At 42.2% G+C, this 10,575-nt stretch overlaps 1 protein-coding gene across 1 annotated transcript in view; it reads left to right on the top strand.

The window, feature by feature from the left end:
- The window catches only part of sec14l1 (SEC14-like lipid binding 1), an 11,398-nt gene extending 2,070 nt beyond the window's left edge, over window positions 1–9,328 (top strand). Inside the window, exons 3-16 of the mRNA XM_008305584.1 lie at window positions 1,098–1,247; window positions 1,375–1,506; window positions 2,032–2,160; window positions 2,307–2,526; window positions 4,032–4,141; window positions 4,838–5,027; window positions 5,505–5,593; window positions 5,683–5,753; window positions 5,863–6,034; window positions 6,742–6,876; window positions 7,529–7,663; window positions 7,865–8,092; window positions 8,213–8,391; window positions 8,668–9,328. Coding sequence (XP_008303806.1) covers window positions 1,098–1,247; window positions 1,375–1,506; window positions 2,032–2,160; window positions 2,307–2,526; window positions 4,032–4,141; window positions 4,838–5,027; window positions 5,505–5,593; window positions 5,683–5,753; window positions 5,863–6,034; window positions 6,742–6,876; window positions 7,529–7,663; window positions 7,865–8,092; window positions 8,213–8,391; window positions 8,668–8,773 — 2,046 coding nt within the window. The 3' untranslated portion in view covers window positions 8,774–9,328. The remainder of the gene's footprint in view (window positions 1–1,097; window positions 1,248–1,374; window positions 1,507–2,031; window positions 2,161–2,306; window positions 2,527–4,031; window positions 4,142–4,837; window positions 5,028–5,504; window positions 5,594–5,682; window positions 5,754–5,862; window positions 6,035–6,741; window positions 6,877–7,528; window positions 7,664–7,864; window positions 8,093–8,212; window positions 8,392–8,667) is intronic.
- Window positions 9,329–10,575: the final 1,247 nt, after the last annotated feature.

Raw genomic sequence — 10,575 nt, 5'->3', positions numbered from 1 at the left:
TAGTGGAAACTGCTTGTTTTGTGATATTTGACTTACTAAAAGTCTTCTGGGTCTGCTGAGCCTAAAACAACAGAACAGAAACTTGCCTTTTTTAAATATTTCGAACCCCCATCGTGTGCTCATGCTCATTACTCTGAGAAGAATAGACAAGACAAAGATTTCAGTTTGTTTGCAATCAGGAAAGATATTGTTTCTGGTCCACTGTGTGTCTGTTACACAACCCGAGTCAATGCTCTTCATTTACCAAAGGAAACATTTCTCATTAATTTCCTTAGTGAATTATTTCATCCTAATGATTGGATTGTTTTTGTGCTCCAGTGCATCAATGCAACAAGTGTGTTTCGGTGAGAAATGTATTGAAAATGATGCTGCCTTGTGGGTTTTATAGAACATAGTAATTAGCTCTTCAAACTTTTAAAATCTAGCATCTTGGATAACTAAGCTGAGTTACTGCAAGGTCCTTGAAGCAGGAACAGTTGTTTTCTTACTTTAAAACATTACACAGGCAGCTGTCTATACCATAACAGTCTAGTTCCTTCCTCACCCTGGGTTACTATCAATAGTGTGTCATTAGAAGCTGCACTGCTGCCAGTCACATGGACAGAAGGCTATTACTGCAGATCCTGTTCGGTAGCTCAATCAATATTGACAGGTGAACCCTGGCGAAACCGGCTTGGACAGATGGTCATGTGCTGTGGGCAGTAAAACAAAGCAATCGCTGCTTGTAAAAATCTGCCACATCTGCCGGTAGTTGCTATGCACAAAACATAAAATTTTAATATGCATTTAAATAAACGCTTTAAGCTACAAACTATTAAATGCCTCCTAACCTGACACAGAAATCATGTGCTGTAAATTACATGCTGCCCAATGAAAAGTGAGCAACTCTAATTGTACTTTACTCTCATTCAAGTGACCTTGTTGCGACCGAGCAGCTTTCGCCAGCCGCCTCATGCAGGAAAGGAGCGAAGACAAAATAAACTAGAGCCAGGCATGCCGTAGTTGTACAGAACCACACAAAAAAGCAATCAGAGGAGCACAAGACGCAATGTCCTTATGTAAATGTCTTTAGATTGGCATTCGTTTCTCCCTTTCAGGCCTATGTGAGGAGGTTTCCAAAGTGCGGGTTGATCCCAGTGTTTGTGGACAGTGAGATCATCAACCAGAGCCAAAGTGAAGATGGATCTGTGGTGGTGACGGAGAGGCGCTGCACGATCGACATCGAAGCCCCGCGACTTCTCAAACGGGTACAGAGGCCAATTAAACAATCAGAACAGTTGCTATATTTATCAGAATATTTCTTTTGCCCAGTGAACATATCTATTAAAAACCTGTTAAGAAAAAAAACACAGCTTTTGTTCTCTCTTCGTGTAGATTGCAGGCGTAGACTACCTGTACTTCAAACAAAAGAACACTCTGAACCGCAGCAACCGGACCCTCCACATCCAGGTCCACAACGAGACCTTTTCCAACCGAGTCAACGTCCGTGAGTCCTGCAGCTACACGGTGAGTCTCGGAGCAAACGTCATAATCAGTAAGAAAGAGGCTGCAAGAGGTTCATTTCTCTGTTGCTGTACTTCTTTCTTTTTTTTATTATTGTTTCCTCTTTTACACTGCTGGGTGCTATTTGGATGGCACAGAGCTGTTCCAAAAGGCAGCACAATGTGCGATGCCTGAATTATTTATTTTAGGTGCTCCTCCTATAGTGTGCTCCAGGCGCTGAACAGCTAGTGCCACCAGACGTTTTTTTAAAGTTGGTGTTGTTTCAGTCAGAGCCACTGCTATAATATCATTTTCTTGACTTTTTTTTTACAGCCACTAGTTTAATTTCTACTTTATCTAATGTTGCTGTTTCTCACCTTGTACCAGCAGAACATCTTAAAAACCTAAATGATACTTGCAATACTTTGCAAGACACAACATACTGTTAGTTTTGTGTATTTGTATTCACCATGCTATGTTGCTGTGACAAAAACACAAACAATGTGATGGGTTTTTTCTAAATTAATTTTTTTTCCCCCTCTTCTGCAGGTTCATCCCGAGAATGAGGACTGGACGTGTTTTGAACAGTCTGCTAGTCTGGATATTAAGTCCTTTTTTGGTTTTGAGAGCACAGCAGAGAAGATTGCAGTGAAACAATATGCTAGTAGCATTCAAAAGGTTTGCATATAAAATTTTACCACCTATGATAAGACAAATAACATTTACATTATAATTTAAACTACGTAGATAGAAAATTAAAGTATGGAATCTTATCTGACTGATCCGATTGTTGCCTGACCTCTCTTCTCTGTCAACTGTTGTAGGGTAAAGAAATAATCGAGCACTACCTCAGAGAGCTGGAGAAAGAAGGAGTAACGTACGTACCTCGTTGGACGCCCCCTGACGTCTCCGGCGGTGTCGAAGCAAGGCTCCAGCTGCCGCCCCCCTCTGCTGCCAGAGCCATCCCAGGGAGCAGCGCCAAGGATGGGCTGTGCAGTAAAGATCCGACCAGTCCTGTGGAGTTACTACCGGGTTCGCCTGATGGTTCGTGCGCTCACTCGTCACGATCAAGTTCAGAGTAGAAGCTAACACACAAAATGAAGGTGTGATGTAAAAGAAAAGATGTGCATCATGTGTATACTTACAGTCGGACTACACTATCTACAATTGATTTCATGGTTTAAGTGCACTAGTTTTACAACAATAGCATCAGTGAAGCAGAACTGCACCAATAGAAATAGAAAATTTCCTTGCAGAAAATTTCAGAGTGCCACGGGAGTCTGCCGGGATTTAAATGACGATTTAATAATTTCCAAACCTACTAAAAACTTTGAATAACCTAAGCCTCATCTGTGTGGAGGGCTGTTGCTGTGTGGAGGGAGCAGGGGAGGGGGGAGGGGGGGTGGGGAGCAGGGTTAGAGCGCTGCCGGGCAACGAAGCACACAGCTGCAACTGATACTCGGTTTAACTGTCAAATCAGTAGAAGAAACCAGAAGGAGAAGACCTCAAACAACCGCCATTTTCGTCAAAACCGTGTGTCAGAGAGAACAGCTGAGTGCATTTTCAGAAAGCCAAGACCTTGGGCATTACAGAGATGTATTTTTTGTTTTTCTAGAGTAAAAAATGAGCGCACAATCATTTGAGAAAAAATGTGTAAATTTGTGGTCCTTGAGAAAAATCCGCAGCCGTCTTTGAATGGGTGCAGATGGGGAAGGAAGAGAGACTTGTGGAGGAACAAGGCTCCAAAACCCACCCAAACTTAATTCTGTGGGATTCCAAAGTGACATTGTGAGTGGGAGGACAAATTTTCCTACGTTTTGATGTAAAAATTATGTCTGTGGCATAAAAATTGTGGCCAGGGCGACGAGTTGAAAAAAGTTTACTGTGTGATTTTTTTTGTGAGCTCCCACTCTAGGGATGTCATCACTCACTCTAAAGGACCACATACACACCCATTGTAAAGGCTGAAAAGGGGGGAAAAACTTTCAAAACTTGAGAGGTTGTCACAAAGAAACAATTGAAGATAGGGGAAAAGTAGAAATGCTTAGAAATAGGGGACAGATGCATCAACATTTTAAAGTTTAAATGGAGTCTCTAGGTGAAAGTATGGCTGAGCAGTGGCGGTTTGAAAAGTAGTGTAATTTTGTGTGTTTTTTTCGTCCGTTCCATTAATTTTCAATGGGAGGTTTCTGCGACGTTTTCGCGAATTGTGTTGCGACAAATGCGTTTTTCGTAAATCTGTATGTAAGCACACTTGTCCCGATCGAGCCGCACGTTTTGATGTATAATTTGTGTGGGTGCTCTCAAATCTGTGGGAGGAGTAGGCCATGGAAATTTTGTACCGAAGACCTGAAATCAGAAGAAACGCACCAGGATAACAATAGTGGCCTCGTGCTCAGCCCGTGCCACTAATGAACATTTTAAGTGTTTTATAAAAACAGGTGGCCTACATAAGTCAGTCATGTAGAATTAGAATCTGTACCTGATGTTTCTATTTGACGGCTGCCATATGAGCTAACTTTACGCTGTAAATGTGTTTTGGCCCTTAGACAAGTTGGATGCTGACTACATCCGACGTTACCTAGGTGATCTAACGCCTCTGCAGGAGAGCTGCCTTATTCGGCTGCGTCAGTGGCTCCAGGAAACTCACAAGGGCAAGGTCACATATACACAAACACAGCTACTTTCACTAAAAAAGCTGCTTGTGCTGTTATGCACAGTATGCCTTTGTTTATAAGACACTCAAACGAACCCTGCTTCTTCTCAGCTTCTTGCTTTTACTGGTACAAGATGCTATACACTGATGAACCACAACATTTAAACCGTCTGCCTAACATTGTGTAGGTCCTTCTTGTGCTGCTGAAGCAGTCGAAGCATTAACACTGGACCACCGGGGTTGCCCTGTGGTGTTGATCCTTTGGGTCCAGTGGAATGTAGGGTGGGGTCTCTCACTGGTGCTGATTGAATGGGGATCTGGGGGGTTTGGAGGCTGGGTTCAGCTCCTGCTTGTGTTCTTCAAGTCGTCCATACGCAGTTTTTTGTGGGATGGATGGTGTTTTGTCTGAAACAATGTTTAGGTTGGTTGTAAATATCAAAGTAACATCCACATGAATGCCAGGACCCGAGGTTTTCCAGCACAACACTGCATTAAACAAGATGATCACTGTTAAACACTTTGCCTGTCAGTGGTTTTATTGTTGTGGCCAGTCAGTTTATATACATACATAATATGCTATAGATTACAGGTAACCAAGTAACAAGCATACATTTGTTGAATGTTAAGATGCTCATTTGCATTTTTCTAGCTTTACTGAAACAGTGCGTTGGAGTTTTGACCTCTGTCTGTTTTGTACAGATTCCAAAGGATCAGCATGTGCTGCGCTTCCTCAGGGCCAGAGATTTCAATCTAGACAAGGCCAGGGAGTTCTTGTGCCAGTCACTGACATGGAGAAAGCAACATCAGGTGGATTTCCTGTTAGACACATGGGAACGTCCACAGCTGCTTCAGGATTATTACAGCGGAGGCTGGCATCACCATGACAGAGGTACTGAGTGAGCATACTGACTGTCTGATCCTGGTTTGTGCCTGTTTCGCAGGTTATTACTGTTTTTGTGAGCTCTGTCTACAGTGAAAGCGAACACTTCCCAGTGAGCGCAAAGAGGCAAACAGATTTAATCTTCTGTATTCATAACGTCCACATGGGTTGAAATGTCCGGTTAATTATTGACAGTGAAATCTGAACACCATCTGTCAGAGCTCCCATGTTTGAAAATGAGTCAGCTCAGCTGATTCACCAGGTCAGACTTCAGACTTGAACACAGAAAGTGCCCTTTGAATGTTCACATGGTAAATTAATGGTAAATACCAGCTTTACATAAACAGCAGGGGTGATCCAAGGCAGGAGAAATGTTATGCTGCTAAGATTTAAGACTGATTTTATATCTAGATATTAGCAGGTTGTACAGTGTGTTCATTTCTGTATGTTTGCTCCTTGTGTGTGTGTGTGTGATGTGTTGGTTAGATGGCCGTCCTCTGTATATCTTGCGTCTGGGTCAAATGGACACCAAGGGTTTGGTACGAGCTTTGGGAGAGGAGGTGCTACTGAGACAGGTGACATGAGTACATGCACAGAATTTAGGACGTGATATGTTACTAATTTTCACGCATATTAATGCTTCAACTCCATGACTCTGAACCAGATCCTGTCCATCAACGAGGAGGGACTGAGGCGCTGTGAGGAGAACACCAGAGTCTTTGGTCGACCCATCAGGTACTTGAATATTGTTTTATTTCAATCTGTCCCGGTGGCCAATGAGCAAACCGGTATACATGCTTGTATACAGCATGTAGTTAAGTGTCTGTTTGAACATGTTGGTCAGCTGTTGGACTTGCCTCGTGGATCTGGAAGGTCTGAACATGCGTCACCTGTGGAGACCAGGCGTAAAAGCTCTGCTGAGAATCATCGAGGTGGTTGAGGCCAACTACCCTGAAACTCTGGGCTGCCTGCTTATACTGCGAGCTCCTCGAGTTTTTCCGGTGCTCTGGACCCTGGTGAGAATAAGCATCTTATGTTTGATGTGCCACCGTTCGTGTTAATTAATCACCTGATTATGGAAGAAGTTGCTGAGTGCAGACACAGAGATCCTAAATAATTGGGTGCAATCCATTCACACTGCGGGAATAAGCAAACGATAAACAGAGAGGAAATGGAGAGCAAAGCAGGAAAAAAAATATTGACAAATAACAATAATTATAGCTGTGCACAATGCAAAGACTCAATTGATCACTCTGGGGGACATTTTATCATTGCTGTAGCAGTATGCAGTAGTGTTGTTTGTCAAATAGTAATAGCATTCAGCAGGGAAACAAAGCTAAGTAGCGATATAGGCATACAGATTTGGGAAAATGAATGAAAACCAAACTAGAAGTACTTTAAGCAGTACACAGTGGGTACATAATATTTAGTCTGGACTGTAACAGTTACTTCCTGGAGATGTGAAAACAACCAATTATTGACAAATAGATAATGAAATTACCAATGGTAATGAGAATGAGCTATTAAGATGATAAAAATCGATACAAAACACAAGCATGGATGCTCAGCAGCACCATCAGCCAGCCAACCCATTTATTTCTCATACATGAATAATTCATTAATCATGGATTGACTTTCATAGCTTATAATAAGTGACCCTGTTGGTTTTTCTTCTTCTTCTTTTTTTCATGTTCTCTGATGACTGTTGGTGTCTCGTTTCCAGGTCAGCCCCCTGATTGATGAGAATACTCGTAAGAAGTTCCTTGTTTATGCTGGAAACGACTACCAGGGTCCAGGAGGCTTAGTGGACTACATTGACAGAGAAATCATCCCCGATTTCCTACGAGGGGACTGCATGGTGAGGTTAAATCCTCAGTTTATCCACCTGTAAATTAGGGGTCTGTACTCTTGTCTTTTCAAATTTGCCCATCGATGTCAATCAATTCATCACCTCCGTGTGACTAATTGAAGACGTGTCCAGCTTTACAATATTAAACCTTAGAAATGTAGAAGACGGACTGCGCCTAATTTGGATGATGCATTGGATGCCTGCTGCAGGTTATCGTCGAATAGGAACATAAAAGTCAGCAGCTGGCTCGCCTCAGTTGACTCCAACACAGCATGCATTTTTATTATTGTGTTATTTTAAACACAACAGCAAGTCAGGGTGTTTGCTTAGTACAATATTTCACATTATATGCCTAGTTTTAAGCTCTGTAAATGCATTATATCTCATTTTTATGCTCCTTGGTCACACTGACACACAAGCATTTCTCATAAACTGGCTAAGTTACACCGCTACTGACATTTACCAACTGAGAGAGGATGTCTTCAAACTAAACCTACACTTCTGAATTTATTAAAAGTGAGTGAAACCTTATGAAAATCCTGTTACATGTAATATTATTTTCCTTTACAACTCCTTTATTTAAACAAGCCAGTATGTATGCTGCTTGAAATATTAGTTGAGCTTGATTTTTTTAGTTTTTCTTCTCTTTTGCCCTCTCCAGTGTGACATCCCTGAGGGAGGTATGGTCCCCAAGTTTCTGTACAGGACAGCAGAGGAGCTGGAGGGCGAAGAAAACCGCCTGCTGACCGACTCCATCTATAAGAGCGCCAGTATCTTCAAGGGAGCTCCGTATGAGGTGCAGTCTCCACTTGTGACCGTCTTGATTATTGCTAAGTGTTCATCAAGGTGTGAGAAAAGCATGTCTGTACATGCAGTGGATTTTATACATTGGATTAGGGTGCCACCAGCTGGACCAAATCTGTATTGCATGCTTGATCACGTGACGAACGGCCTGCGGTCTGCTGTGTGTTTCTAATCTCCTTGCATCCTCCCACAGATGCTGATTGAGATCGCAGAGGCCTCCGCCGTCATCACCTGGGACTTTGATGTGTCTAAAGGAGACGTGATCTTCAGTATCTACCATTCCAAGAGGCCTCCGAAGAAAGACAGCATCACTTCCCTGGGGGCTGGTAATGCCCAGCTGATAGACAGGAGCTGGGTGCTGGGCCAGGACTACAGCATGGTGGAGAAAGCCTTCACCTGCAGAGAGGGAGAGAGCGTGCAGGTGAGAGAGGAAGGAAAACAGAACAATCTAGATCTTTCTGCACACAAAACTAACCTGTCTTGGCCCCTGTTTGTCATCAAAGTGGCTAATCCTCCATCACCAAACTGATTTTGAAAACAGGGCTCCCACATAACTCGCTGGCCCGGCTTCTACATCCTCCAGTGGCGCTTTCACAGCTTGGCAGCCTGTGCCGCCTCCAGCCTGCCTCGCGTGGACGATGTACTGGCCTCCCTGCAGGTCTCCTCCCACAAGTGCAAGATCATGTACTACACCGAGGTGCTGGCCTCCCATGACTTCAGGTCAGTTTATTTATGCCACTGAGCTTTATTTCTCCACTTCCTGCCATGTTTTTTCTTTGTACTATGCCAAAGCTGTCTTTCGCTGCTCTTGTGTGGGTTTTTTTTCCTGCAGAAATCTGTGCCGTGGTATTTCTGGAAATTAAGTTTCTGTATGTTTCACATGGAAGTTTTTTGTCGTTCCCTTTTTTTCACAGGGATTTAAATGTTTGATCAGTGATTGATCAACTTATGTCATGCGTGAGAATTAAGATTTCTGTTTTTTTCTGTTATTTCTAGGGGATCTATGAGCAGTCTGGAGTCTTGTCAGAGCGGTTTCTCACAGCTCAGCGCTGCCACGACTTCTTCTAGCCAATCACATGCCAGCTCCACGATTTCAAGGTAGCATCTGTGCAATCAGAGTCTGAAGGCAACAATGACCAAAACTGACTGAAGCCCAACTCTGCCTTACGCCTTCAAAGACAGTTTTTAACTCAGTAGAATAAATTGTAATCCAACAATTAACTGTGAGAATTTAATACTGTGTCAGCGGATCAGTAAAGTTTCATTTTTGTCAGGTTTTAGGGATCCTGTCCTTATGTACTTGTTGTTTTGTTTTTGTAATAGTGTACAGTTTAACAATACAGATGCAAATATCAGATGTCATTTCTATTACGTTGGTTTCAATGACACTACAGATGCATGCATTATTAGATAAGAATAAATAAGAAAAAGCATAAAAGTAAAAAAAAAAAAAAAAGTATATACATATCTGTGCAATGCAGCCTCTGTCCTTGATATGTCCTTTATCGCCCACAAGATGTCAGTGTGCTCTGGGACTAGAGCTGCTCTCAGATCTGCAGTGTGTTTAGCACTTGCGGTTTAGCTCACACACTTCATCTGGTCTTCTAGGAAATCAAAAAAGGAATTGTTTAAATAAAGACTGTATCACAAGATTAAATCTGATGTCTCCAGAGAGCGAGCCGAAGGTGTGTGGAGTCGTGACAGCAGAAACGCTGCAGTATTGGGAGTAGTAATTTGAAACAGGCGCAGAGATGGGTTATTATTCTTTTTTTTTTTTTTTTTTTTTTTTACAGTAATAGACAAGGTGTTAGGAATGAGAAGGTAATATGAAATCTCTTTTTGAATACACAACACACTCTAGATTTCCTGTAATGCTGTTTTTTGGGGGGCTTGTTAGGCATCACTGCTGAGTTTTCTGAGGCAGCTAATTTGAATGCAATATAGTGCAGCCCCTTGTGATCTGGCACCGGGCCAGGCACACAACTGATTTACATAAAACTTTAATTTCCATAAACTTATCAGATGCTTCCAGCTAAAGCCTAATTGAATTTTCCTGTGTTGTTGTTTAGTTTTTTTTTTCCCTTGGTTTGCAAACTTGTGTCATGTTGCTGCTTATCCCAACACAATTCGAAGACCGGGCCGATTGAGTTTTCTGACGGTCTGACTGAACAGGAGCCGGCTTCCTGCTGGCATGTCGGAGTTGTTAGAAAGAGAAAGTGGACTGACTTCGCCAGAAGCTTATTTACTCAATTACTCAGCTTGCTCTAATGACCTCCCAAGACCCACATTGTGCACATAAATAATAGCACCTCTTTCTAATATGCTGTTAAAACATCTTCATCTTGAGCTTTTATGTGATTTAAGACTGAATAATTTCACTGGTCTTCGTAGGCTTAGAAGACAAGGTCATTAATATACGTAACATTTGGTAACCAAATGAAATACTGAAAAATGTCTCACATCATAATGAAGCCACCTGTTTGGTTGACCTGATGCAACTCTTGGTGGAATGCAAACAGACCTACAGCCACCGAACAGATGATCAGTCATCACACTGTGACTGTATATGACTGACACTCTGCAGCCAAGCTGGCAGCTCTCTGGTGCTTTGAGCTCAGCGCGAATGTGCTCACACTGTCAGTGCTAACATGATGGTGTTTACCAGGTAATATGTTTATCATTACCATCATGGTGGTTTAGCGTGTTAACATGTAACTTGCTAATTGGGACTCAGCTTAAACTGCAATTGAAGATTATGATGGAAATGCAATTTGTTTTGTTGTAAACCAAGCGAAATTTTGACTTGATAAGAAAAGAATGGATCCTTCAAGTTACTCCAGTTCATCCTGAGGAAGGAAATGAAGCTCTGTATTAAATTTAGTCACAAACAATGTTATGTTTTTT

The sequence above is a fragment of the Stegastes partitus genome, unplaced genomic scaffold (assembly GCF_000690725.1).
Source record: "Stegastes partitus isolate 25-593 unplaced genomic scaffold, Stegastes_partitus-1.0.2 Scaffold43, whole genome shotgun sequence".
Taxonomy (NCBI): domain Eukaryota; kingdom Metazoa; phylum Chordata; class Actinopteri; family Pomacentridae; genus Stegastes; species Stegastes partitus.
The sequence above is the reverse complement of the archived record's forward strand: the minus strand, read 5'-3'. Positions and strand labels throughout refer to the sequence as shown.